General features: G+C 55.8%; 8 protein-coding genes across 8 annotated transcripts; 2 read left to right on the top strand and 6 right to left on the bottom strand.

Moving 5' to 3' along the window:
- The first annotated feature begins 6 nt into the window (after positions 1-6).
- On the top strand, positions 7-2172 carry BZA05DRAFT_385469 (uncharacterized protein). Its single transcript, XM_051482416.1, has one exon. It carries the CDS (start codon positions 187-189, stop codon positions 1885-1887), a length of 1701 nt encoding a protein of 566 aa, XP_051343730.1. The 5' UTR covers positions 7-186; the 3' UTR covers positions 1888-2172.
- Positions 2173-2790: 618 nt separating this feature from the next.
- BZA05DRAFT_367684 (uncharacterized protein) lies at positions 2791-6266 on the bottom strand (the record flags this gene model as incomplete). The annotated part of the gene is made up of 5 exons (XM_051481568.1): positions 5898-6266; positions 5709-5824; positions 4711-5632; positions 3904-4449; positions 2791-3798 (listed from the first exon to the last, which is right to left on the bottom strand). Exons 1-5 carry the CDS (start codon positions 6000-6002, stop codon positions 2791-2793), a joined length of 2697 nt encoding a protein of 898 aa, XP_051343731.1. The 5' UTR covers positions 6003-6266.
- Positions 6267-7734: 1468 nt separating this feature from the next.
- Positions 7735-9168, bottom strand: BZA05DRAFT_111850 (glycosyl hydrolase family 10 protein). The gene is made up of 3 exons (XM_051478590.1): positions 8716-9168; positions 8254-8641; positions 7735-8091 (listed from the first exon to the last, which is right to left on the bottom strand). The coding sequence occupies exons 1-3, from the start codon at positions 9042-9044 to the stop codon at positions 7759-7761; spliced, it is 1050 nt and encodes a 349-aa protein (XP_051343732.1). The 5' UTR covers positions 9045-9168; the 3' UTR covers positions 7735-7758.
- Positions 9169-10447: 1279 nt separating this feature from the next.
- Positions 10448-11137, bottom strand: BZA05DRAFT_314206 (uncharacterized protein; the record flags this gene model as incomplete). Its single annotated transcript, XM_051480356.1, has 1 exon — positions 10448-11137. A coding segment is annotated over one exon (690 nt), but the record flags the coding sequence as incomplete, so codon positions are not given.
- A 1695-nt stretch (positions 11138-12832) lies between these two features.
- BZA05DRAFT_433374 (SART-1 protein) lies at positions 12833-15134 on the bottom strand. Its single transcript, XM_051486260.1, has 4 exons — positions 14517-15134; positions 14186-14461; positions 13130-14133; positions 12833-13068 (listed from the first exon to the last, which is right to left on the bottom strand). The coding sequence occupies exons 1-4, from the start codon at positions 15043-15045 to the stop codon at positions 12883-12885; spliced, it is 1995 nt and encodes a 664-aa protein (XP_051343734.1). The 5' UTR covers positions 15046-15134; the 3' UTR covers positions 12833-12882.
- Positions 15135-15549: 415 nt separating this feature from the next.
- On the top strand, positions 15550-16501 carry BZA05DRAFT_316083 (ribosomal protein L1p/L10e family-domain-containing protein; the record flags this gene model as incomplete). Its single annotated transcript, XM_051480382.1, has 2 exons — positions 15550-15588; positions 15647-16501. Coding segments are annotated over 2 exons (894 nt in total), but the record flags the coding sequence as incomplete, so codon positions are not given.
- An 876-nt stretch (positions 16502-17377) lies between these two features.
- On the bottom strand, positions 17378-18752 carry BZA05DRAFT_111913 (Alpha/Beta hydrolase protein). The gene is made up of 3 exons (XM_051478592.1): positions 18714-18752; positions 18367-18656; positions 17378-18317 (listed from the first exon to the last, which is right to left on the bottom strand). The coding sequence occupies exons 2-3, from the start codon at positions 18464-18466 to the stop codon at positions 17413-17415; spliced, it is 1005 nt and encodes a 334-aa protein (XP_051343736.1). The 5' UTR covers positions 18467-18656; positions 18714-18752; the 3' UTR covers positions 17378-17412.
- On the bottom strand, positions 18704-20957 carry BZA05DRAFT_111900 (S-adenosyl-L-methionine-dependent methyltransferase). Its single transcript, XM_051478591.1, has 4 exons — positions 20646-20957; positions 20031-20517; positions 19312-19971; positions 18704-19254 (listed from the first exon to the last, which is right to left on the bottom strand). The coding sequence occupies exons 1-4, from the start codon at positions 20760-20762 to the stop codon at positions 18983-18985; spliced, it is 1536 nt and encodes a 511-aa protein (XP_051343737.1). The 5' UTR covers positions 20763-20957; the 3' UTR covers positions 18704-18982.
- Between the last annotated feature and the right edge of the window lie 1830 nt (positions 20958-22787).

Here is a 22787-nt window from a genome sequence, read left to right on the forward strand (position 1 = left end):
CTCACACTCACTACTCACCTCCATTTTCCCTCCCCCCATCCTACATAGAATACCTATCCTGTCACCGCCTCCCAGCTCATCCCTTCTCACGCCCTCTTCCTTCTTCTTCACGCGACCTGTACCAAAATATCCGAGCAACGAGTAATTGTACCTCTACATACCTGTATTGATAACTTCGTCGCAAGCATGCCGCCAAAGCGCCAACCTACCACTACTACCTCCACCTCCAACACAGCAAGCACGGTGAGGAGGACATTGAGACCTTCGAAAGCCACCGCTGCAACGACGGTCGCGGCGAAGAAAGCGGTAGCCGCTTCGACGACGACTACTACGAAGACAAGAGGGACGAAGCGGAAGCTTGAGGCCGAAGCTGAAGTGGAAGTGGAAGAGAGGGTGGTTATTCAGCAGGAAGGAGACGAGGATGTGGTGGTGAAGCCTCGGCTAGTTATTAAGCAGGATGGGGATGAGGACGTGGTGATTTCTGTTGCGAAGAAGGCCGTAACGAAGACGACGACGACGACCAAGAGAACGCCGGCAAAACGGGGCAAGGCCGAGACAAAGAAGACGCCGGCGAAGAGGACGCCGGCGAAACGCGTCAAGATTGAGGTTGAAGAGGTGGTTGTCAAGGCGGAGGTGAATGCGACGCCCAAGAAACCGGCAACTGTCAAGCCCATGCCCACGCCAGCAAAGACTCCGGCGAAGACTAGAACGGGTACATTGGACGCCTTCCTTGCCGGCACACTCACGCCAAAAAAGACGCCGAAGAAGCCGTCTGGGACACTCGACGATTTCGTTTTGCGGACTCCTGTTGCAGTAAGAGAGGAGACGCCTGTGGAGGAAACGCCAGTAAAGACATCAAAGAAACCGTCAGGAAACCTCGATGACTTTGTTACGCGGACACCTACCGCTGCTATTGCTACGCCAACGCCAAAGAAGCCCTCGGGGAAACTCGACAGCTTCGTCGCCAAAACGTCCTCTAGTCCGTTGAAGCAACGTGCCGGAAACGAAGATACCCAGCCTGAAGACGCCGAGGCCGAAGACCTACCAGAGTCATTAACCTGTCTAATCCGCTTCCACGGCTCACTCCTCACCGCGCTGCTCCTACACAAGGCGCAGAACAGCTCCGGCATCTTCCCGTCCTTCGCCGCGATGAAGCCTCACATCGAGCGGCTCACATCCAAGCGCGTGTCTCTCGAGGACATACGCAAAATCGTCTTCCTCTCGCACTACAATCTCCCGTCCGATGCGAAGGGTGGCCTAGAGCTCATCGACTACGGCGCGGGCAAAACAGTCGTGAAGTTCGTCGAAACCGCGTCCACGAAGCTGATCCACAGCGAGTCCCTCAAAACGCTCTTCCGGCAGCAAGTCCGCGAGTTCCACGCGCACCTGGGCGCCGACGCTGCCGTGCCCCTCGCCCAGATCCACGAGCACCTGCACCGCACCACGATCAACACCGTCCTGCACGGTAAATCCCAGCAGCTGATCAAGGAGCTCAAAGCCGTCCCCAAGAAGAGCACCATCACGTTCACCGCCAAAAAAGCCGCCGCCTCAACCCGCTCCTCGGGCCTGATCGAGCGCATCCGCGCCAAGGCTGCCGCCGCAGAGAAGCCGCCTACCCCCGAGGAGCTCCTGCGCCGTGCGGCGGGTGACAGAGTAGGCGAGGTCAGAGAGATATTGCGCGGGTGCCGAGCGAAGGGCGGAAGTCTTGGGCTCAGGGCCGCCGTCGAGAAGGTCCGCGAGAGCGTCAAGAATCCGATTGGTGCCGATGAGGCGGAGCTCGCGGTTAAGCTCGTGGCGGAGATGGAGCCCTGGTGCGATGTGCGTATAAGTGGAGGAGTGGGCGCGGTCGTGTTTGGTGGCTGGGAGGGCGAGGGGCTGTTCGCGTAAGAATGTAGCTTTTTGGATTGTACATTGGTTATGAGCCGGGTAGATCTGTAGACTGTAGTGTTTGGTTTTTTGACTGGGTGTATGGGAGTTTCTTTTTGTCTTTGTCGTTGTCTTTGTCTTTGTCTTTGTCCTGTGTGTTTTTTGGAATGTTTAGCGAGTGGGACTGTGGGAGGTGATTATACCCATGCGGATGAATGTATTGGATTGTAGCATAGCATAGAATACCCTGGCATACATTATGTAGGAGGTTTTAAGGAAGGAAGCATCAATTGGAATCGAGTCAAGTCAATGATCATCGTTCATTGTTCACAAGAAAAACGTGCATTGGTAACTAAGGGGAATGTCGTATGTAGAACTCTCCATCAACGACAATTCACCATGCACAAAGACAGTCAAGCGACGAGATGAATGAATATGCAATTCACAGTGGTTATGAAACTATGCATACAAGTACATACAAGTACATACAATCCGCCCACCACTCCACCAGCCCAGCCCAGCCAATTCCAATGCATAACCATCCTCCCTCTTGGATCCTTTCCTCCAAATTCCCCTTCCCCCATCCATACCCTTCCTGCCCTCTTGGATCCTTTCCCCTAAATCCCTTTCCTCCAAATCCCTATACCCCCTCCATATCCCTCCCGCCCTCTGGATAACCCCAATCCCAATCCCAAAACCCGCCAGTCAGTACAAAAAGAAACGAAATGCACGGCTCGCTGAAACGTACGCATAATACACAGAAAATAAGATATGTAAAAGCCAACAGAAAACCGCCCAGCAGCCGTGAACAGATGATTGATGTTACAAAAAAACGCGGAAATCAAAATCCAGAAGCCAAGCTCCCCCATATCGTAGGAAACCCCCATCAATACCGTAAGAAACCCCCGTCATAAAATCCAGAAATCAGTACCGCCCCCTTCTCCTAGTCCCGCCACCTCCGCCGCCGCCGCCTCCAGCCCCAATACTGATCAAACTCAACTCCTGACTGAGCGCCAACTCCTCCCTGGGGTTGACACCAGCAACACCGGGGCGGCCGCTCTGCAACGGGATCTTTGCGGGGACTGGCGGGGGAGGTCCGCCGCCACCGCCGCCGCCACTGCCACGACCATAGTATCCGACCTCCATACCCATGTGTCTAGGTTGCTGGTGGGCAGACCGGTGATTGTAGTTATCGTGGCCCTTCGCTGGCACCAGAGCTCTAGCGTCCCGCTCCGCGCGCTCCCTCTCCGCCTGTCGCTCGCGCTCGCGCTCGCTGTTGGGGTCGAACAGCACCATACCCCCCGAGGCATCGTTCATCGAGTAGCGGTTTTTGATGCTCCTCTGCCCATCTCTAGGCAGTGCTGCCATGCTCTTGGATCCGCGGACGCTGCTGCGGTCCCGTCTCCTCTCGAAAGAAACCTGTTTGGCAGGCACGTGCGGCGGGGGTGCGGGGAGGGAAAGTCTTGGGCCTCGGGGTGGCGCAGGACTGACGCTTCGGCCGACCCGCTCACGTCTGTGTTCGATTGGTACCGGGGGCGGTGGTCGAGGCGCCCTACGCTTCGGCTCGGGCTCGGGTGCAAACGTCTCGGGCAAGAGCACGTCCGACGGGTCGTAGACCTTGTTGGAGCCGGGGACAATCATTCTTTCCGGTGGAGCATGCCTGGCCAGCGCGTCGAGTGATGCGACTGGGTTAGGGTTGATGGCATCGTAGCTGTCCGGGCCGAATGGGATCCCCGAGAGTTGTCTCGGCGGTGGCCTTTCCGGCGCTGGTACTGGTTTGCGTTCCGGCCTCAGGTTCAGGACGGATGCCTTGCGGATTGCATTCGGCCCTGGATTGACTACCGGCACTGCACTGTCCCGTTCGCCGTGAATCGCCATAGGCTTGACCATCTGTGACACTGGAGGACGGTGCGAATGCTTCTTCTTCAATGTCTGAGGAGGCGGAGGGGGGGGCAACTGATGCTGCTGCTGTTGTTGTTGTTGATGCTGCTGTTGCTGCTGCTGTTGTTGTTGCTGTTGCTGTTGCTGGGCAAATACCCTAGCTTCAGGCTCAGACTTGTACAGCTGTATATCCTGAACTTCCTCAACCTGAGGTCTGTGATAGTTTGTGCTGGGTCGAGAAAAGAGTGGTGGCGGTGCTTCAATCTGCAACAATTGACGCCGCTCCACGCCACCCACGAGGTCGGAAACGATGCCTGGAATCAGACTTGGTGGCAACGGAATACCGCTCCGAACCGCCACATCAACCGACGGCCTTCTATCCGCAGCCGTCAACGACTCATACGACGGAAGTCCATGCTCCTCCTCCAAAGTCTTCGGTCGATGGTTGTCCCAATTGGGTTCATCAATCAGCGGACTGGGTGGGGCAGGCGGTCTTCGATGAGGCGGAGGGGGCGGTGGCGGCCCATCTGGAGGTAGCGGCCCATCCCTCGAGCTTGGATTGGAGCTGTCGGGCGTCGGAACATGTGACAGAGGTGGGAGGTCGTCCTCGTATGGTACCTGATCGTAGACACCGAGCTGAAGCTGGGAATGCTGTGGCGATTGCTGGTGATGGAAATTGGCTTCCGGATATGTCGGCGTGAACTGTTGCAATTGATGGAACTGTTGCAGTTGCTCGAGTCCACGGGAATCAAAGCTGCGTTGGTGGTTAAGCGTTGGCTGCGGGAAAGCAGGTACACTCTGAAAGTGGCGCAGCTGCTTCTGGAAGTCAGTCTCTGGCGGGAATTCCGAGTGCCCGTTGTTGATCGGGGAATGATCCATTGGAGGCAGCGCATTCAATGTCCTGTGAGCCGGAGGAGGCGGTGGAGGTGGCTCGTCCTGGTATGGATCCTGGTATGGATCCACCTGATATTCGTCGTTACGACTAGCAGGAGACACGTAATCACCAGGATCATAAATCTCAGGCCGTCCACCGGGATCGTGTCCTGCCGGAGTCATCACCATGCTATTTCGCTGATTCATGTCCATCATACTGGGTCTATGGCTCAGGTCGATCATGCTGTGCCTGTGGTTCGCGCTTTGGTCGGGAGGCCTTGAACTCCGATGTTCGCGATGCCGACGCTCTCGTGGCTGAGGCGGCGGCTGAGATTGATGCTGGAAATCGTCGTGAAGATCACGACGAGAAGGCTGGTGAGAAGGTTGAGAGTGGTGTTGAAAGTCATCGTGAAGATCGCGCCGAGAAGGCTGGTGAGCAGGTTGGGAGTACTCGTCGTGAAGATCCCGTCGAGAAGGCTGGTGAGAAGGGTAATGTGACGACTTCGGCCTCGGAGCATCTGGCTGGTAAGAATTTCTCGATTTGCGAGTCGCCCTTCGCTCCCTTCGCTCCTCCTCCTTTTTCCTGCGCTCCTCGCCAGAGCTAGGCTCTGCTCCCATTGTAGGGCTCGACGGTAGCGGCCGCCTCTTAACCGTCGGTACTGCCTTTTCTCGCGATCCCATCTCTCGTGCACCGCCGAGCTTTCTAAGCGGGACTTCCGGTTCAATCTCCTCGAAAGCAGTGATGCGCCTCGGCTTCTTAAGATCCTCCTTCTTCTTCTGCTTCGGTCTCAAATCCCAAAACGTCAACTCGACCAATATCTCTCCCGCGTATTTGTCCTTGCACTTGAGACCTCTCCAGCCGTCGTCGGTTCCACCGCCGGGCACCAATATCGTATCGAGTCGGAGCGTACACTCGCCGATGAGATCGGTCTTCTTGTCGTCGTTGAACACGCTGACCTTGAGAGTCCTGTAGTCTGGCGAATCGCGCACCGGAAACCGCAGCTCCTTATCCCTGTTGTTACGCCCGCCCGTTAGCTGGGGGTCGCATGAATCGCACGCGTGAAAGTGCCATCCAGCGAGATGCTCACCACCGTGGTACCTGGCCGCCTCTCACGTCCGTGTCGGTTCGCTTCGCTTCCTTTGCCAACCGTGCAACCGCATACGGGTCCTGTTTCCCGATCTTCTTCTTATTCGGCAAGTTTTTCTATTCCCATGTCAACAACACATCGTCCACAACATATCGACAAGCATAGTGCGGGGGTTTGGAAAATACCAACCGCTCTGTCCAAAACGCAAACCAAAGTCCCGATTACTGGTCCGTCACTGGTCATGTCAGACCAGATGCCGGCGGGGTGGGCCTCTTTAATACCCGCGCGAACCATGGCGTAGTTTGGCTATTTCGTCGGTTGAAGGCGGGGTTTCGGATCGGATCCTCCTCAATCGCCAGCGCAGCGGGATCGAGTTACGTATGTAATGTATGCTGCGTCGAGTGCAGTGCTCGGGCGGGGGGCTAAAAGGTGTTTGGATTCGCCGGTCGGTGGTTGGGTGTGTTAGGCGCAGCTAGATGTGTGTGCGTATGTATGTGATGTGTCTGCGTGTGTGCGAGACAATTCTGATTCGAGAGAGGTGAGGAGGGTGGGTGGGGGGGAGGGGGGGTGGTGGTGCTTAGATATGGTATGGCGCAGAGTAGGTTGGAGGGTGGGTTGCGAACTTGCGAGGGAGGGGAGCTGCTGCTCTAGTCGGTGCCGGTTTGTTGTTGTGGTTAAGTGGAGGGCTGGGAGCAGCAGATCAGAAGCGCATGCGTCGAATACGGAGCGCTGCAAGGAGTAGGTTGGGGGCGGCAAGAGAGGTGATGGGAACCCGTGATAGGACGAGGGCTGATCTGAGAAGAGGAATGCTACAACGCAAAAGAATAATCTCCCTCGCATCTCCCTTTCTCTCTCCCTTTCTGTCCGCTTACGTACACAGACACTCACTCGCGGCGAGCTGGAGATTCAAGGAGGAGGAGGTTTCGTGTTTGGCTCGGGTCGGTCACTCGCGTATCTACTCTATTACCTATTAGAGGACGTAAACAAGATGGGTGTGGCACAATAATACCAAACAAAACGGGCGTGGCGCAAAACCAAACAAATCAAGGTGGCTGGGGCAACAGTGCACACAGCCCGAAGATCTTCGAAAAACGCTGAAGCGTGCGCAAGCTGACGACTTACCTCCCTACTGCCCTCGGCCTCGATCGGAGTCACCAATCGGAATCCCCTCATACCGGCGTCTACCACTTTCAACTAGCCATTGCGCCACAGATGGATGACGGCTGCCCAGCAACCGCTTACGACTCCCTACAGTCCTACTCCCTATGGCCGTGTATTTTCGTACACACCTACCGGCAGTATCGTCCAATGGCGTATACACACACCTCTGCAGAGTCCATCTCATCGCACAAAGTTTAGACATAAACAAACCGCATCCATTCCGTCGCCCCGCATCCCGGATATCGCAGTTCCCGATGTGCGTACTATAGAGTCGCCGCGGAATCACGGGACCGCGCGACTAGACTGGACGAATGAACGAGCGAACCAGGTGTACCTTGGACGCGAGGAGTACCTACGGTAGGTACGGTACCTGCAGACAAATGAGTCGGCGTGTGGATTCGAAAGTACACTGCACTACGCTGCACCGCTGTCAGCGAATAGGTAGCGCCACAAAGACTCTTGGAGATGAATGGAAGCCAGCCAGCGAACCGGGGCTGAACTAGAGAACTGGCGTGCCGAATCCCGAAGTCGCCTTGCCAAGCAGTCGGCTCCCGTTCTGACGCGTTTGTGGCCTCGCGAACGGACGGCCATGTGATGACTTGTGGGGGCGGTGCCGAGAAAGACGGGTACCAGTTGGCTGGACGGCGTTTGCATCACGTCGCATCACTCTCGAATATTGATCGCGGCCTGTGCCTCTACATTCCAAATTACTGGATATGGCCGAGCTTTATTAGGTATTGGAGTGTTTGCGATTTCTGGCTGTCTGAAGTTTGAACCCAGGCCGAATAGCCACTGCCACCACCACTCTCTATTCCAATTATTTCCCCCCGCCGTTCCATAACCCTCCAACCATCCAACCCCAATCCCAACCCCAACCCACGCCCCTTCATCAACCCCTCCTCCTCCTCGGTGCCCTCCCCCTCCCCTCAATCCCCTTCATAGCGCCCTCATACGCGAGTTTCTTTACATACCTGACATCCCACATGAGCGGGGCATCATACCCCCGCGTCTCCTCACTATCGTCAACCCACGAGTATCGATCACTGATGCCCCAGACGGTGACGCCGACGCACTGCGGCACGGCCAGACATGCCGCCACGGTGTATTCGTAGTCGCCGTGCTGCTCGCGCAGCTTCCGTCGGTTCGCCGGCTGCGGGATTCGCACGTCGACTTCGGTCAATGCGATTTCGAGGCCGGTGGAGGTCGCGAGGTGTTGCAGTGACTACATATCGTCAGAGTCGGAGTTGGAGTCAGCGTATGTGAGGGAGGGAGCGCGGGGAGGTTGTGATCTTGGAGCTGGTTGAAACTGCCCGCCATGTGCAGCCAACTTTGATCCAGCCCAAACGCCTCACTCCCTTGCGTGTTGGAGGGGAGGATAACCAACCTGTGCCATACCGGGCGTATTCCCATCCGCAACGACCAGATGCGTTTGACTGCCGATTCCATGTATCGGAACCCCCTCTGCCCTTAGGTCCTGTGCGAGCCTGATCACGGCATCCAACTTCGGCCCCTGGTGATGAATATGATAATCGTTAAGATACAGCTTCACCTCCGGATCCGCTGCATTAGCAGCTCGAAACGCGAGGCGAACGTATTCCGCGCCTAAAAGCCGGAAGAACACCGACTCCCGCCACGAGCCGTCGTCGTTAAACACCTCGTTGACCACGTCCCACGCGTATAGCCGCCCGCGGAACCGGCTGACAACCGTGGTGATATGCGCCTGCAGCACAGAGCGCATCTCCTCCGCCGTCTGGATCTGCTCTACCCAGTCCCTACTCGCACACACACATCAGCCCCGCACCCCATCCCCCGTCCTCCCCTTCCCCGTCCATTGGAGTATACTCACGGCACGCCGCCATGCCACACGAGCGCATGTCCCCTAACCGTCTTCCCCGCGCCCATGGCCCATCCTACCACTGTCTCCGCGTCCTCGAGCGTGAAATTTCCGCGCACCCGCTGGGTCTCGCCCCACTTGAGGGTGTTCTCGGTGGTGATGCTGCCGAACTCGCGGCGCGCAATGGGCTCGCACCGCGTATCGGATAGGTGTCGTGGATCGAGCGCCGTGCCGAAGTAGAGCTTGCCCGAGAGCTTGATCGCGCTGTCGAGTGAGGCGTGGACGAGGGCAAAGAGGAGGAGGTGGATCAGGACCAGAAGGAGGGGCAGAGGGCGAGGCATCGGTGATGGATGGGCGGACGGATTGAACGGATTTTGGGCGGACGGATTGACGGACTGCTACACGCACGGCCGCCGAGGGGGGGCTTTATATCATATCATATCATGCCCATAATACTCCATACCCACCGCAGCTGCGGACCTGCCACCGGCCAGCGGTGTTGTCTTCGCATCCCGTATGCACATAACTACTCAATTTCTCACCCCGGAGACGGGATGGATGCGATGGATGCATACAGGGCTGCGCACTTATGCATCGTATCAGGAACCTATCAGGAACGGCCCCTCCTCCCTGCCGAAGCGTGTTGGATGTCTCGGAGATCGCCCGGGCCCTTCCGGGTATAAGGTTATGCACCCCCCAACGAGCAAGGCGGGAGGAAGGGAGCCTGGAGGGAGCCTGGCGGGAGCCTGGCGACTCCTATCATGGAGGGAGCTGGCTACTGTGCTGCCGTGTTCGACCGGCCAACCGCAAAACATCGAAACAACAAGAGCCCCGTGGGCCGTTCCTTCGCTCGCTACCAGTCCCAACCAAACCCACTCGCACATCAATTCTGCCACACCCGCGTAGGTATCCGGGTTTTGGGGAGATACATAGGGGTGGGACGAACCTACATGGCGCGTGTGACGTGGTTCCTGTGCCTGTGCCTGTGCCTGTGCCTATGCCCGTGCCGGGGAGTTGTACTGTTGTACGCAAAAAAATAAGAGGCAGAAAACCGAATAATGTCTCATGGCGGGCTTTAGCCATGCCCACATACACATCATGCATATTTACCTAGTACCGTATGCACTTGAGTAATCCACCGACTCCGCTCTTGTACGGTCCTCTTCCAGACAGCCAGACAGACAGAAATATCAACTCAACTTCTCTCCACGATCGCCGGCCAGTTTTATCTTACATAGCATACATACATGCACGGCCGCCTCTAGAAGAAAACCAAAGTATCTCCCCTTCTCCCCCTTCTCCCCCCATTCCAACTACAACTAAAACTACGGCCATCCCTCGAACCGATTACCTGAAACCCTCAATGGACAATAGCCAAAAAAAAACAGAAATAGGAGAGCGAGAATAGAAATAAAAGTTAATCAACATGCCACCAGGCGAAAGGAAAAGAAAAAAGAAAAAGAAATATGAAGCGAACCAAGAATAAGAACAAAAGGGCGCCAGAAGAACCAAACGGAAAGAAAAGAAAAAAAGACGGAAAGTGCGGAAAGTGAACATTGAACAACCGATTGCGCGTCCAATCAAAACTAAACATCCGCGATGACCATCACCACCCAGCGCCACCATCACCAGCACCCAGTAGCAACACGAGCAGCGTCCATCCGAACATCCAACTCGTCGCTGAAGCGAGCGAATTACCTAGGCCATGCGCGTTCCGCTCGTTGTCTCAGCTCACACCTCACAATCTCCCCTGGCCACCGTGTTCCGGCAACTGATGGTTCTCAAAGAGATCCTCGAGGTACGCACTAGGAGCTCGACCAGTCGGGGGTAATGCCAGACTCGTCAGCGAGTCGTTGACGCGCATGCCACTCATCCTCTCCGTCTGTATGCTGCTGGCGCCTCCCCTGCTCTGCGGCGCCATCAACGGAGTTCCCGGCGGCGAAGCACCCGGTCCTCTGGATCTCGAGAAGCGCGTTTGGCTGTTGTTGTTGAGCACGGCCGAGTTCCTATTCCCGGCAGCGTAGAATCCGGCGGGCAGGTAGGTGGACCGGCGATCCCCACCGGCGCTGTTCGGCGCGATAGAGTTCGACGTGGGCGAGAAGAAGAGGCTTCCGTTCGGGCCCAATCCCGGAGAGCGGTTGGAGCCCAGGTGGTCCAGCGACAACGTCGATCCTGGGCCGACGGCGTAGAACCCCCCACTTCCGTTGCCTCCCTTCGACTTGTGGAGCATGGACTTGGAGTCGATCATGCCGGGCTTGGTGGTAGTGCGGCTCATGGAGCGGTGGAGGGACCAGGCGACGATCCCGCGCCAGGCCATCACGATCAGGAGACACAGGGCCAAGCCACCGCCCACAGCAATGAAGATGGTGCCCTCGGGGTATTTGCTCTGCTGCATGAACGGCGCGTTGGCGTTGGGCGGCGGCGTGATCGTCGGTACGGTGTATTGCTTGGGCAGTTTTGGGAGACCGCCTCCGCTGTTTGCCGAGGTGGCCGCTGCATCGCCGCTGCTGCTGCTGCGCGTGACGGTCGCCAACGAGGTTTGCGTCGAGGAAACGTTCGGTAGGCCGGTGTTGGGTGTGGCGGTGGTTTGCGCGGCGGTGGTTCGTGCAGTTGTAGTCACTGCTGCGGTGGTTTGCGCTGCGGTTCCGGTGTCGCTGCTCTGAGCGAGCGCGAGTGCTGCGAGTGCTGCAAATGCTGACAGCAGAAGTAACGAAGACCTCGGTACCCGCATGGTGAAGGAAGCTGAGGAGGGAAACGGATTGGTACAGGCAAGGTGAGGTTTCAAGATGTTTTATTTACGATTCAAACGAGTGATGAAAGGGCGACGCAAAGGAGAGGAGATAGAGAACGAGAGTGGAATTTCAGTCAGTCAGCTAGTTCGCGATGGCCGGTTGTAGTATGTAGTGGTAGCGAATGTAGGTTGGAGGTGTTGGTGGGTGAGTGGGCGATCAAGGGGTCGAGGAGGGGAGGGGACGGGGGGTTTAGAAAGAGAGCGAAATAAGGAACGAGGGAGAGAAATGCACTTGTTTGTCACACACCATCTTCTACTCGACCTGCGCCGGAGCTGTTCGAGCTGTCGTACAGGGGGTGGTTGTGGTTTGCAGGGAGGGGGAAGAAAGGAGGGATGAATGGGGGAGCGAGGGGAGAGAAACTTGTATTCTTCGGCCTCGAAGTAGCAAAGGAGCGTGGGACCGTGAACGTCCGCCGGGAAGACGCCGTGCATAGTTATCATGTGAGAGCGCTTAGAAGTGTGAACGAGCTCTTCGAAACCACGGACAAAAAGAGATCCGCAGTGTGGGGCGGGCATCTACATATCGGTGGATGAATGTAAACAGCCCTCTCTGCTCTCCGCCATCTCGCACGCGAACGATATATCATGATCCGCTCGATCCACTCAGCTCCTTTCCTGGACCTTCCCGGTGGGTCCCTGCATCGTCCCGTACCCAAGAGACGTCGTGTCGCTTAACATTAAAAATGTGGAGAAACGAGGGAACAGCGACACAGGACCAGATCCTGAACCGAACGAACGTTCACACCGGACATCGTTACCTATGAGAGAAAGAAATCTGCAGCGAAAAAAAAATTGACACATGCGCGGACGCTACGGATGCGGGCCTAAGTGAAGCCTGACCACATACATAAGAAGTGGTTGCTATTCTGGTTCATGGCCGCCGGCCCATCCGGTACGCAGGACCGTTTTTCGGGCCAGCCGGTGTCCCGGCACATCCGTGGCTGCAGGAATCTGCAGTACACTACGTATTCGTGGGCGGGTGGTTACGCAGCTGGTTGGATGTTCAGCCTCGTCACCTGCAGAGGCTACAGAGCAATAGCTGATGGCTACTTCTTGGGGCAAATCATTACCTACTATGGTAAAACAATGACAATGACCAAGACCGAGCTCAAGCTTCAGATTCTCTCATAACATATCATACGACATATAACCCCACTACCTCAGCCCGCTGTAGAATAGCATGCCATTTCTTCAGGACCCAATTGCACGAGTGTGACTTATATATATCCGAAATCATATGGTGCTCAACAAGAGATATGTGTGTTCCCGCAAGTTCATTTATTTTATGTTCAGAGATTGAAGCACAGGTTTCATGATTCATTTTCCGCCCAAAGTTGTGTTCAAAACGCTCTATTACTATTCATCCACAATCACTCGCCACAAGTGAATTACATCAATCTTACTCCAGCCTGCTTGCTCTTCTTTGCAGCAGTCGATACAGCATTATCGGCCGCGGATCCCAGTCCACTCGCGGCCTCCCTCTTCTTCTCGTCTTCAATCTTCTTCAGCCTCTTCTCTGTCTTCGCCTTGCCGGAGCCCTTGCCGTGGAACTGATGCGACAAGTGCTTGAATGCCTATTGCCACCATTAGCATATGTTCATTCACAGGAAAGGGATAAGGAATTCATCAACATACCTCCTTCTGGTTCATTTCGCGCCCGAACTCATCCTTGTAACTCAAGTTCACATCAGGCTTGTAATCTTTGAACTTCAACGCCATGTCCCGGGCCTCCTGTAGGTCTCTCTGTTTATTCTCCCATCGAGCGTGCTCTTCACGTTCGCGAGCGCTCATGCGCTCAAACTTCCCGCTGGAACGATCTTTAGCACGCGCAGCTTTCGCCTTGTCCTCGGCCTCGAGCTCGCGGCGCTTCTTGTCCCGCAGGAACTTCTCGCGCTGTCGTTGCAGCTCCAGTTTCTTCTCCGCCTCTGGATCCCGCTTGAGAAGGCCGCGCTGGTTGAGCATCGCCAGAGTTGCACCGACACCGCGGCTGATCGTGGTTTCCTCTTCGAGACCGGTGGAGGTGATGGTGGGAGCGGCTGGTGGAGTGTCCTCGACTTTGGCGGATACCTCACGCTCGTCGCGAATCATGTCCACGTCGCCATCTGCTGCTTCAGCTTCGGGGGAGTCCTCCTTCATGCGCTCGGGCTGCGCGGAGGCGGAGCGGGGTGCTTTCCGCTCCGATACTGTCGGGGCGCGGAGAGTGGCAACAAACTCGGATGTCTCGTCGATGATGAGGCCTGGGGTTTCCTCGTCCTGGTCTTCTTCCATGCCGCCAGGAGTAGCCTGGGCATTCTCGGCGGCTTCTTCCTGGAACTGTCTGGCCAAGTCAGCCGGCTTGAGAATCCTTCGCTTCTTGAGGGCCGCCCGACGTTGCAGCGCTAGTGATGCTTGGAGGTCCTCGTCGTCGATGAATGATACATCCTCGGCTATCTTCCGTTTCGGCTTTACCATTGGTGCGGCCGAGTCGTCCACTTCCATCGCGTTAACGTCTTCCGGAGGACTTGGCTCCGCCGACATAGCCGGGTTGAGTGCATCTTCGTCGTCGCCACCGCGCTTGCGAGTGGATTTGGACTTCTTCTTTTTGGGTTTCTTGACCTTGATCGAGACCGGGTCGATGTAATCAGAGGCGACTTCGGCTTCTACGATGCATGTTAATAGCTAGACTGTAGAGAGACAAAGGAATGTGCTTACTGGGCATATCCAAGGTAATTCCTCTTGATCTGAGCTTTTCCACCACTTCTTGACGATAAGTCTCGTTGTCCGCCAAGTTACCGGTGTCGTCAAGGACAAACCTCTTCTTTAGACGACCCTTTTCTTCATCGTCATCATAGTGCGCCAGCAGTCGCTTCTCTCCCCCTTCCTCGTCATCGTAGGCGTTGTAGATAGGTTTCTTCTTCTTGAGCTCGAGGCGTTCCATCAATCGTTCGCGCTCGGTAAGTTCAGTCGAAACGAGCTCATCGCCCTCCTCTGCCGTAACGTCAGTCCCATCCACAGTACGAAAAGTGCCCACGCAACAACATACCTTCATTCTCATCAATTGTGCTATCTTTCAACGTCAAGATCGTCTCGCCGCCCATCTCGCCAAGTTGTGCCAGATCATGCGAGACCTTCAGCCCCTTCAACTCGGCGGTAGTATACTCCTTCGACTCGGCAGCGGCCCTCTCCAGCTCCTCCTCCATCTCCCTCGCGATCTCATCCGCCTTCTTCTTCTGGCGCTTCTTCATCTTGCGCACCCAACTAGCCGTATCCTCCTCCTCATCCTCATCCGCGAGTCCCGCACCCTCCAGCTTCCGGAACCGCTGCGCCGCCTCCCGCGCCTTCTTTATGTCATCCTGTCGTCGCTTCTTCGCCGCCTCCTTCTGCAGCTCCGCCGTATGTGCCTTCCAGTTGTCGACTGCGCGCCGCTCGCGGCCCTCGGTCGTGTTGTCGTATACGGGCTCGCCACTGGCGTTCGCGGTGACGGGCTCGTTGTCGACTCTTAACGGCTTGAGGCCGAGGGACAGGCGGAGTTTGTTGGTTTCCTCGATCGAGAGCTCGCTTTCGCCAGCCATTGTAGGGATGCGCGGTATGGAAGTATCGAAGTGTCGTGGAGATCCGAGCTATCGAGGAACGAACGTGTTGATATTGCTTGGCGGAAGAGGCACCTACAACTCTATTCCTATCCGCGTTAAAGCGAGAGTGACCAGCCGTGATCCCTGCCAAGCCCGCGCAGAAAAAGAAGCGTACATAGAGTTAGCGTTATCGAAAAAAAGTTCATGTGCTGCAGCCAAAGACACTGAGAAGTCCAACGTCCGCCAGCTCTCAGTCCTCACCACAATCCACCACTCCAAATTACAATGGCTCGCTCAAAACAATCCACCAAGGCCGCTGCCGCCGCCGCTCCTGCCGCCGCAGTGAAGAAGCAGCAGAAGCAGAAGAAGAAGGCGACAAAACCCAAGGCCGCCGTAAATGTCGACGAGAAACTGGCCGAGAGCGAAGACAAGTCCACAAAGTCTGTTGCTGTTGTCGAGAAGAAAGCGGAGGAGGTGAAAGAGGTAGAAAAGAAGGCGCCACATCCGGCGACCGTATCGCCATACCGGTTGGATGAAGCGCAGGTACACTCTCTATTTCCCCCACCAACTCCAAAGGCAAAATCATTGACCAAAGCAACAGGCCCTAAAAGCTGCCCGAGCACTCCTAAAGCACATCTCGACCGCGCCCGCCGACGAGAACACCAAACCCAACCTTCTGGAAGACCCCGAAAACCCCGCCGACTCGGCCGTGCCGCTGTGGCTACAGCTCAACACGAAAAAGTACATGACCGACACCCGGAAGCTGAAACCCCTGCGGATTGCGATCCCGCACGCGCTGCTCAACCCGACCACAACGACCGTCTGCCTGATCGTCAAGGACCCCCAGCGGCACTTCAAGGACCTAGTTGCGAGCGCGGGGCTCTCCAACGTAGTCACGAAAGTAATCGGCGTGGGCAAGCTGCAGAAGAAATACAAAGCCTTCGAGAACCGACGACAGCTGCTCGACAGCCACGACGTATTCCTTGCCGACGACCGGATCATCACGATGCTCCCCGCGACGCTCGGCAAGCCGTTCTATCGGCAGACGTCGAAGATCCCGCTGCCGGTGACACTCGCGGCCGGCAACGACTCGCCCGCCTACCTCAAGACGCAGGTCGAGAAGGTGCTCAAGAGCACGTACGCGCACCTGTCCCCCTCGGCCACCACCGCCGTCCGCATCGCCCTCTCGAGCATGACCCCCGAGCAGGTGGTCGAGAACATTGTCCGCGTCGTCGACGACCTCACCAGCAAGAAGGTCCCCGGCGGTTGGAAGAACGTCAAGAGTCTGCACATCAAGTCGCCCAACAGCGCCAGCTTGCCCATCTACATGGCCGCGGACGTGTACGGCGAGGAGGACGTGTTGACGCCCGATGAGCAGCAGGAGCGCGCGCTCGCGCTGGCGAATAAGGCTGCGGATAGGAAGGAGAAGAAGGAGACGAGGAGTGCGAAGAGGAAGGGCTTGTCTGAGACGAAGCCTGTGGAGGAGGGGAAGGAGGTGGCCGCTGAGACCCCGAAGAAGAAGAAGGTCAAGGTCGTCGCCGCCGTCGCCGAAGAGAAGAAGTAATGTCCAGTGGCGTTCAATTTTTTTGTATATATCATGGGCGAAAAAAAGCATTGTTATGACATTCATGGATTATCACTTTGTCAAAAGGTTGTGCGCAAGACGAATGATTGGCAGTCTCCTCTATGGCTTCACTCATTCTTTCATTTGGTAGGTAGCGGGGTCTCCCTCTACAAAAGGTGTAGTTGGTTTGGTTTGCCATAGTCCAGAAATGCTGTATGTGAAATAAACACAGTCTCCTTCTATAAGGTTTGGTTTGGATGGTAGCCAACTCTAATCACATCACATAGGATGCACAATGCGGTGGGTGGGGTGGACAACATGTCTCTCCGCCACCGGCTCCCTTCCCTGATTGCGGGTGTGAAGCAGCTGCGGATGGGTGAGTATGAATGGGTTTTGTTGGTTCTCTTAGCCTCAATCGCATTGGTAGGTAAGGTGAATAGCTAGATACTTCATGGACACCAAGGCTTGGAAAACTCAGTCGAGTAAGTAAGAAGTCTAGAGTAGCACCCTACATTCTGAGCAGCAGCAATATCAACGCCAGAGTGAGCACCAAAATAACACAAAAAACATGGCGTGTCGAGTGATAATCTCAACACTGACGCAGAAAATCTCGAGTGATATATCATGTCCGTTGCCGCACGATGTGGACGAAACTGCTATGGACATAGAAAAAACACCCAGGAACTTCCACCATATGCCCAGCATCTGGGATTATTCATTATTGTGCATATAAGCAAGTACGAAAACAAGCGCTCAAAGAAAAAACCGAACTCGACGAACTCCATGCCCATGCCCATAAATCATCACAACTCCTCACTGCCACTGAGCACCTCCGGCTGCAGCTGCGGCTGCAACTCAAGTACACCATTCCCTCTCTCCCCCACCGGCCAAATCCACTCCTGCCTCTTCCCCTGTGGGCCAAAATAATTCCTAAAGACCTCCTCGAGCAGACCATCCTCAAAGCGCATATGTTCTCCCGGAATCGTCAAAAACTCGAGCTTTCCCTGTTTATCGAGGGTCCTGAGCCCGAGCCAGTCCTCCTTGTACCCCTTTGTATCCTGCAGTTTCGTGACCACCCCAGAGGTAGTATTGACGTCGGCCCACCACGCGGTCTCCTTCGGCACGACAGTCTGGTCGTCCGCAAACATGAACATGACGAACCGCTCCAGCGTCGTTAGATTCTCTTTGTACGTAGCGTTCTTCTCGCTGCGCTCGTTATTGACATCGGCAAGCCACCTGGAGTGCTCTCTATAACTCTCCAGATCCGCAGGATCCCTGTAGTACTGCGCGGGGACGACACGGGATTGTACATAGTCGGAGTACTTCTGCCCGCGCAGTAGCCCTTGGACACCGCGGCAAACGAAGTCCCCCGGCGCACAGGCGGCAATGAAGTCGGCGATGCCGTTATGCTGGGAGCCGAAGGTGACGAGCGTGTGGAGCGCGGGGGCATTGCAGCGCTCGACGTAGCCGCGCAGGAACTGCCCGCCCTGCGAGAAGCCGAGCGCGTTGAAGCCGCCCGAGAGCTCGGGGATCGCGGCGAGGTCGCTGCATACCCCCGCGAGCTGCGCGTTCACGTCGCCGAGGAACGTGGCGCTGCGATCGGACGAGCCGCTGGGGGCAAGTCGGATCGCGTATACGAAGGCAGATGGGTAGACGTGCTGGAATAGGGCCGCGACACTTTGGATCCCGTCGGAGTCGTAGGAGTCGCCTGGTTTGTTAGCGGGACGGTGGTGCGGATGGCGGAGGCGGGCGCCTACCGAGGCCGTGCCAGATCACTAGTGGGAGGGGTTTGGCGGGAGGGGCGGGTGCGGCGTGCGCGAGGAACGGTAGGACGAGGAGTATTGTGGAGAGACGCATTGCTTGAAACTGACGTCGAGTGCAACTATGGTGGCGTGCCGCGTGTGTAGCTGCTAGCAACGTGAAGCTTGAGCTTGAGGTTGGTCGTCGCCCCACGGGTGAGAGGAAGTCAGTGATTACCCGTCCTGGAGATACTGGCACAAGTGCCGGCAATCCGGCCGCCGAGTTCGAAGTGCTGTTTTCCGTTTAGCTGGCCCGTGCATTAGCCAAACATTCAGACTAGGAACAGGCCGCGATGGAGGAATACTAGCGGGACACACGCGGCATGCGTTGAGATGAGACGAAATCGAGGTCACGATTTGATTCACTGGGCGATCACAGACAGCATAGCCAAGGAATTCCCATCAAGTAACTTTTCCCTTCCAGATTCTATATGCGACAAAAATGACCGAGAAGACAACAATTGAAGCTCGCTCTGGGAAAAAAGAAACGCAACCCATACAACGCACAACACCCCCACGCACCCAGCCATCCCAACCTAAATAACACAATATGCATTCATGAAAATGTCGTGGCTTAAGCCTGCTGAGGCAGTTCGGGCTTGGGAGTGTTCAGAGCACCAGTGATGGCGAACTGAGTGGCGATACCCTCGACACGGTGGAAGGCGTTCAGGTTCTTGTGGAGGACGATCTGGTAGCAAGTGGCACCACCCTGGCGGGAGGTAATGGTCGAGTACGCAAGGAAGTACTCCCAGACGCGGAACCACCGTCCACCGTACTTGGCCTTGACCTTCTCCTCGTTACCCATCCAGTTTCTGTACCATCTCCAGAGAGTAGCGCTGTAGTGAACTGTGGGGAAGAATTAGCATCGACAATAGGCAGATGGACCAGACAAGCGGAACATACCTCCAATGGTGTCAACAGTCTTGACCTCGAAACCAGCACCCTCGAGAGAGTCGATGAACCATCCAAGGGGGGTCGAAGCGTCAGCACCGGGAAAGACATATTTGTTCATGAACAATCCCCAGATGAGGTCCTCATATTGCCAGCTCTTGCGCAGACCAGCGATCTGCAGGAAGAAGATACCGTCGTCCTCGAGCATGTTGTTGACCTGCTTCAAGAAGGTAGAGAAGTGCTTGACACCGACGTGCTCAGCCATCTCGAGACAGGTGATCTTGTTGTACTTTCCTTCGGGGACGGGAGTGTCGCGGTAATCCATGCAGAGAACCTTAGACTGAGACTCAGGGGTTCCATCACGGCGAAGGCCACTGTTGCCCCAGGCGGTCTGGTTGCGTCCGAGGGTGATACCGGTAACGTGTGCGCCAAAGTTCTTGGAAGCGAAACGAGCGAGCGTTCCCCAACCACAGCCGAGATCCAACATCCGCTCGCCGGGCTTCAAGTCGATCTTGCTGCAGACGGTCTTGAGCTTGTTGTCCTGAAGTTCCTCGAGAGTCTCCTCCTTGTGGATGTCCGAGATAAGGCCGGAAGTATAGATCATGCGTGGGCCCAAGAACCATCCGTAGAAGTCATCACCACGGTCGTAGTGGTCACGGACTTGCTCCTCATCTACAGCGCAATTAGTATCGTGCTTCCAGGAGGGAACTTCTGTAAGATGTAGAGCTTACCCTGGGATCGAGTGTGCATGATAACCTCGGGAATCATGCCGGTCAAGAAGTATTTGAACAAGCTCCAGGTGAACTCGGAAGTGCACCAATCGTGACGGTATTCCAGAATCTCCAAGCAGTCGCCCTTGAAGGACACATCGCCGGCGAAGTACATCTCGTGGAAGGTCTCCATGGGGATCTTTGCGGTGCCCTTGTACTTCTCCTTGTCTTCGGGCTTGTGGAAGTCAAGGTAGTGTTCGATGGGCTTTCCGGGCAACTTGACTTTCGTATTCTTGCGGGGGGAGTACCGCGACATGATTGTCCAGTAGCCAACCAGAATCGGAAGGGACGTGAGCAATGCGAAGAAGATGAAGGTTTTGAGGCCTCCGCCGACTTTCCGCATCAGGTAGAAGGGGACGACGATGATGGCACCGCCCAGGATCAAGTTGCTGAATTGCTCATTGCCGGGACCCTCGGCGGGGAGGGGAGCATTGGGGATAGTTGGGTACTGATCAATTGAGTCAGCAAAAGATACAACGAAGCACCAGTGGAGGGAATTGGAAGGAATTGGATAGATAGAGGAGGAATTGAATGGGATGGGATGGGATTGATGCAACGGCGGACAGGGACACGTACAGCAGTTGTTCGCACACCGCATACAGTGCTCGGTGGGGCGGGCTCCTTCGCTGGAGGAGTCTGGATGAAGTCGAAGGTCTCCTCGACCTCGGAAACGCCCTTCTTCTGCTCCGACATGATTGGAGACAGGTGTTGCAAGAAGGTTCGGGGGTGGTGGTGATGGTGGGGGAGAGGAGATGAGAAGGAAAGAAGATGAAGCAGCAGCGGGCCGCGGGGGGGTATTTGAAGAAGCAGCGGATAATGAACGATTCCGGAAGCTCTATGGTGTCTTTCTTCACGCCCTCACTCACAACTCACACTACCTGCAACAACAACAACCTCTTTACCTGCCTCCCCGATAACTTTACTCGATGCATCCTGAACCCTGCGTGTCTTGGCGCCCACACGGACCAGGTCCGCACCAGCCGACTGGGTTCGTTGGACGGTCCGAGTTTGGGGATCTAAGGGGGTGGCAGCGGTGCGTGTGATTGGTCGGGCTGCGGGTCACAGAGACAGCTCTTTGGCCGCTGCGTCTGGCGGTCGGCTACATCCATACGAATCCGTTGCGGAGCATCCTCGCAAGCTTGGTTAGGTAACTGTTGGAGCAGCACCACCGCACCAGTGGATCTCGCGCAAATTCCAACGTGTCGTTTCACTGATGCAAACTGTCCTCTCGCAACTGACGGCAGCAGCAGCAGCAGCAGCAGCAGCAGCAGCAGCAAGCAGTGAGCGGGAACGCCGGTAGTATCAGATGTGCGGCAGGAGGCGGTGGACACAGAACCATCTATCTACCGGTAACTGCTAGTTATCATCATATGTGCTCACAGGGGGACGGCCTTGCACACACGACACGGCGAACATCAATCCTGCGGCTCGATCAGTCTCGTATTGAGTGTCGGCTTGCGTACTCTACTCGGCAACTCGACGACTACCGTATCGTGAACGATCTCCGTAAAACCGATTCCGCGACACGCCTGCTCAACTCCTGGACCTCAAGCCTCGGTCTTCAGGGCCGAGGACATCTCCTCGTGTGCGTATATATGCGTCGCAGCTCAAGAATCAACTATCAATCGCCAACAAAGAAACATATCTCACACATAGATATCCCGCAAAAGCCACCCCGACCCCCTCCAACCCAACCCAACCACCGAGCAGTTGACCCGAACCCCCCCGTCACGGCAGGATGATGATGGCAGATCTCTAGTACACATGGGCACTGGCCCTCCCTCCCTCCCCTCGCTCGCCGAGATTGAATCTCGGTTCAGGCTTAACCTTAAGTTTAAAAAGTTAATCTTCGTCCCATTCCAGTTCTAGCTGTCGCACGCAATCTCTCCTTTGAGAGTAATCTCCAAATAGGGGAGGGGAGGGGAGCGCAGAGTGCGACCCAACCACCTGCGTATATACGATTATCTGTCGTCCAGAGGAAGATATCTGCCTCGTCAGTAGAGTAGAGCACCCCTATCCCGACTGCAGCTGGATATACCCGAATGCTAGAGCTGGTAAGTAGGCACGCGGTCGAGCCCTGTATGTAGAGTACATATCGAAAGGAGAAGGAAGCGCTGGTGCACTAGGTACTCTAACGTTCCAGCTTGTACGGTGAAGGGAAGCTTGTCTGTCTCCCGTCGTTATGTAGATAGAGTACCTCTCGGGGATTGCCGTAGACTGTAGTCAGGCTCCCGGGATATCTACATGAGGAATAGATATATACCGCTTGAACTCGCGGTGCGACAGTGGCAGCGCCGCGAGTGTGGCCGGTGTGTGGCCGGTGTGTTGCGGGTAACTACATAAAACCAACTTCACAAAAGGCTGAGACGATAGAATTGGGCATGTACCGGTGAAGAATGCCCTCAAGCCACTAACCAATAAGGTGTGTAGTAACCACCGCATCAACGAGTCCCCTAAATGATGAGAAGCTTCACTGGACCTCAAGCGGTCGACGTATTGTCGCATGCGGCCTGTCAAGACTATCGTAACCCCTTACCCGACCTTTCCTGCCAACTCCGCAGGGGACAGAGGAAGCCCTGCAGCTACGGAAAAGGACGGTAACGATGGTACGAGGTATGTATAATGGATCGGTGCGTACGTATTTAGGAATCACGAGTGATAAAAGGGGATCAATCCTGGTCCATTTGCACCTCCAAGCCGGTGCATACAGTACTATAC

The sequence above is a fragment of the Tricharina praecox genome, assembly GCF_024521635.1.
Source record: "Tricharina praecox strain CBS 144465 chromosome Unknown BZA05scaffold_2, whole genome shotgun sequence".
Taxonomy (NCBI): domain Eukaryota; kingdom Fungi; phylum Ascomycota; class Pezizomycetes; order Pezizales; family Pyronemataceae; genus Tricharina; species Tricharina praecox.

Coding starts and splice junctions, on each gene's coding strand:
- BZA05DRAFT_385469 (XM_051482416.1), top strand. CDS start 187: ATGCCGCCAAAGCGCCAACCTACCACTACTACCTCCACCTCCAACACA.
- BZA05DRAFT_111850 (XM_051478590.1), bottom strand. CDS start 9,044: ATGCCTCGCCCTCTGCCCCTCCTTCTGGTCCTGATCCACCTCCTCCTC. Junction 8,642..8,715: donor GTGTGGCATGGCGGCGTGCC/GTGAGTATACTC, acceptor GTGTGCGAGTAG/GGACTGGGTAGAGCAGATCC. Junction 8,092..8,253: donor ATACGCCCGGTATGGCACAG/GTTGGTTATCCT, acceptor GACGATATGTAG/TCACTGCAACACCTCGCGAC.
- BZA05DRAFT_433374 (XM_051486260.1), bottom strand. CDS start 15,045: ATGGCTGGCGAAAGCGAGCTCTCGATCGAGGAAACCAACAAACTCCGC. Junction 14,462..14,516: donor CACAATTGATGAGAATGAAG/GTATGTTGTTGC, acceptor ACGTTACGGCAG/AGGAGGGCGATGAGCTCGTT. Junction 14,134..14,185: donor AATTACCTTGGATATGCCCA/GTAAGCACATTC, acceptor CATGCATCGTAG/AAGCCGAAGTCGCCTCTGAT.
- BZA05DRAFT_111913 (XM_051478592.1), bottom strand. CDS start 18,466: ATGCGTCTCTCCACAATACTCCTCGTCCTACCGTTCCTCGCGCACGCC. Junction 18,318..18,366: donor AGTGATCTGGCACGGCCTCG/GTAGGCGCCCGC, acceptor CTAACAAACCAG/GCGACTCCTACGACTCCGAC.
- BZA05DRAFT_111900 (XM_051478591.1), bottom strand. CDS start 20,762: ATGTCGGAGCAGAAGAAGGGCGTTTCCGAGGTCGAGGAGACCTTCGAC. Junction 20,518..20,645: donor GCGGTGTGCGAACAACTGCT/GTACGTGTCCCT, acceptor TCAATTGATCAG/TACCCAACTATCCCCAATGC. Junction 19,255..19,311: donor GACTGTTGACACCATTGGAG/GTATGTTCCGCT, acceptor TCTTCCCCACAG/TTCACTACAGCGCTACTCTC.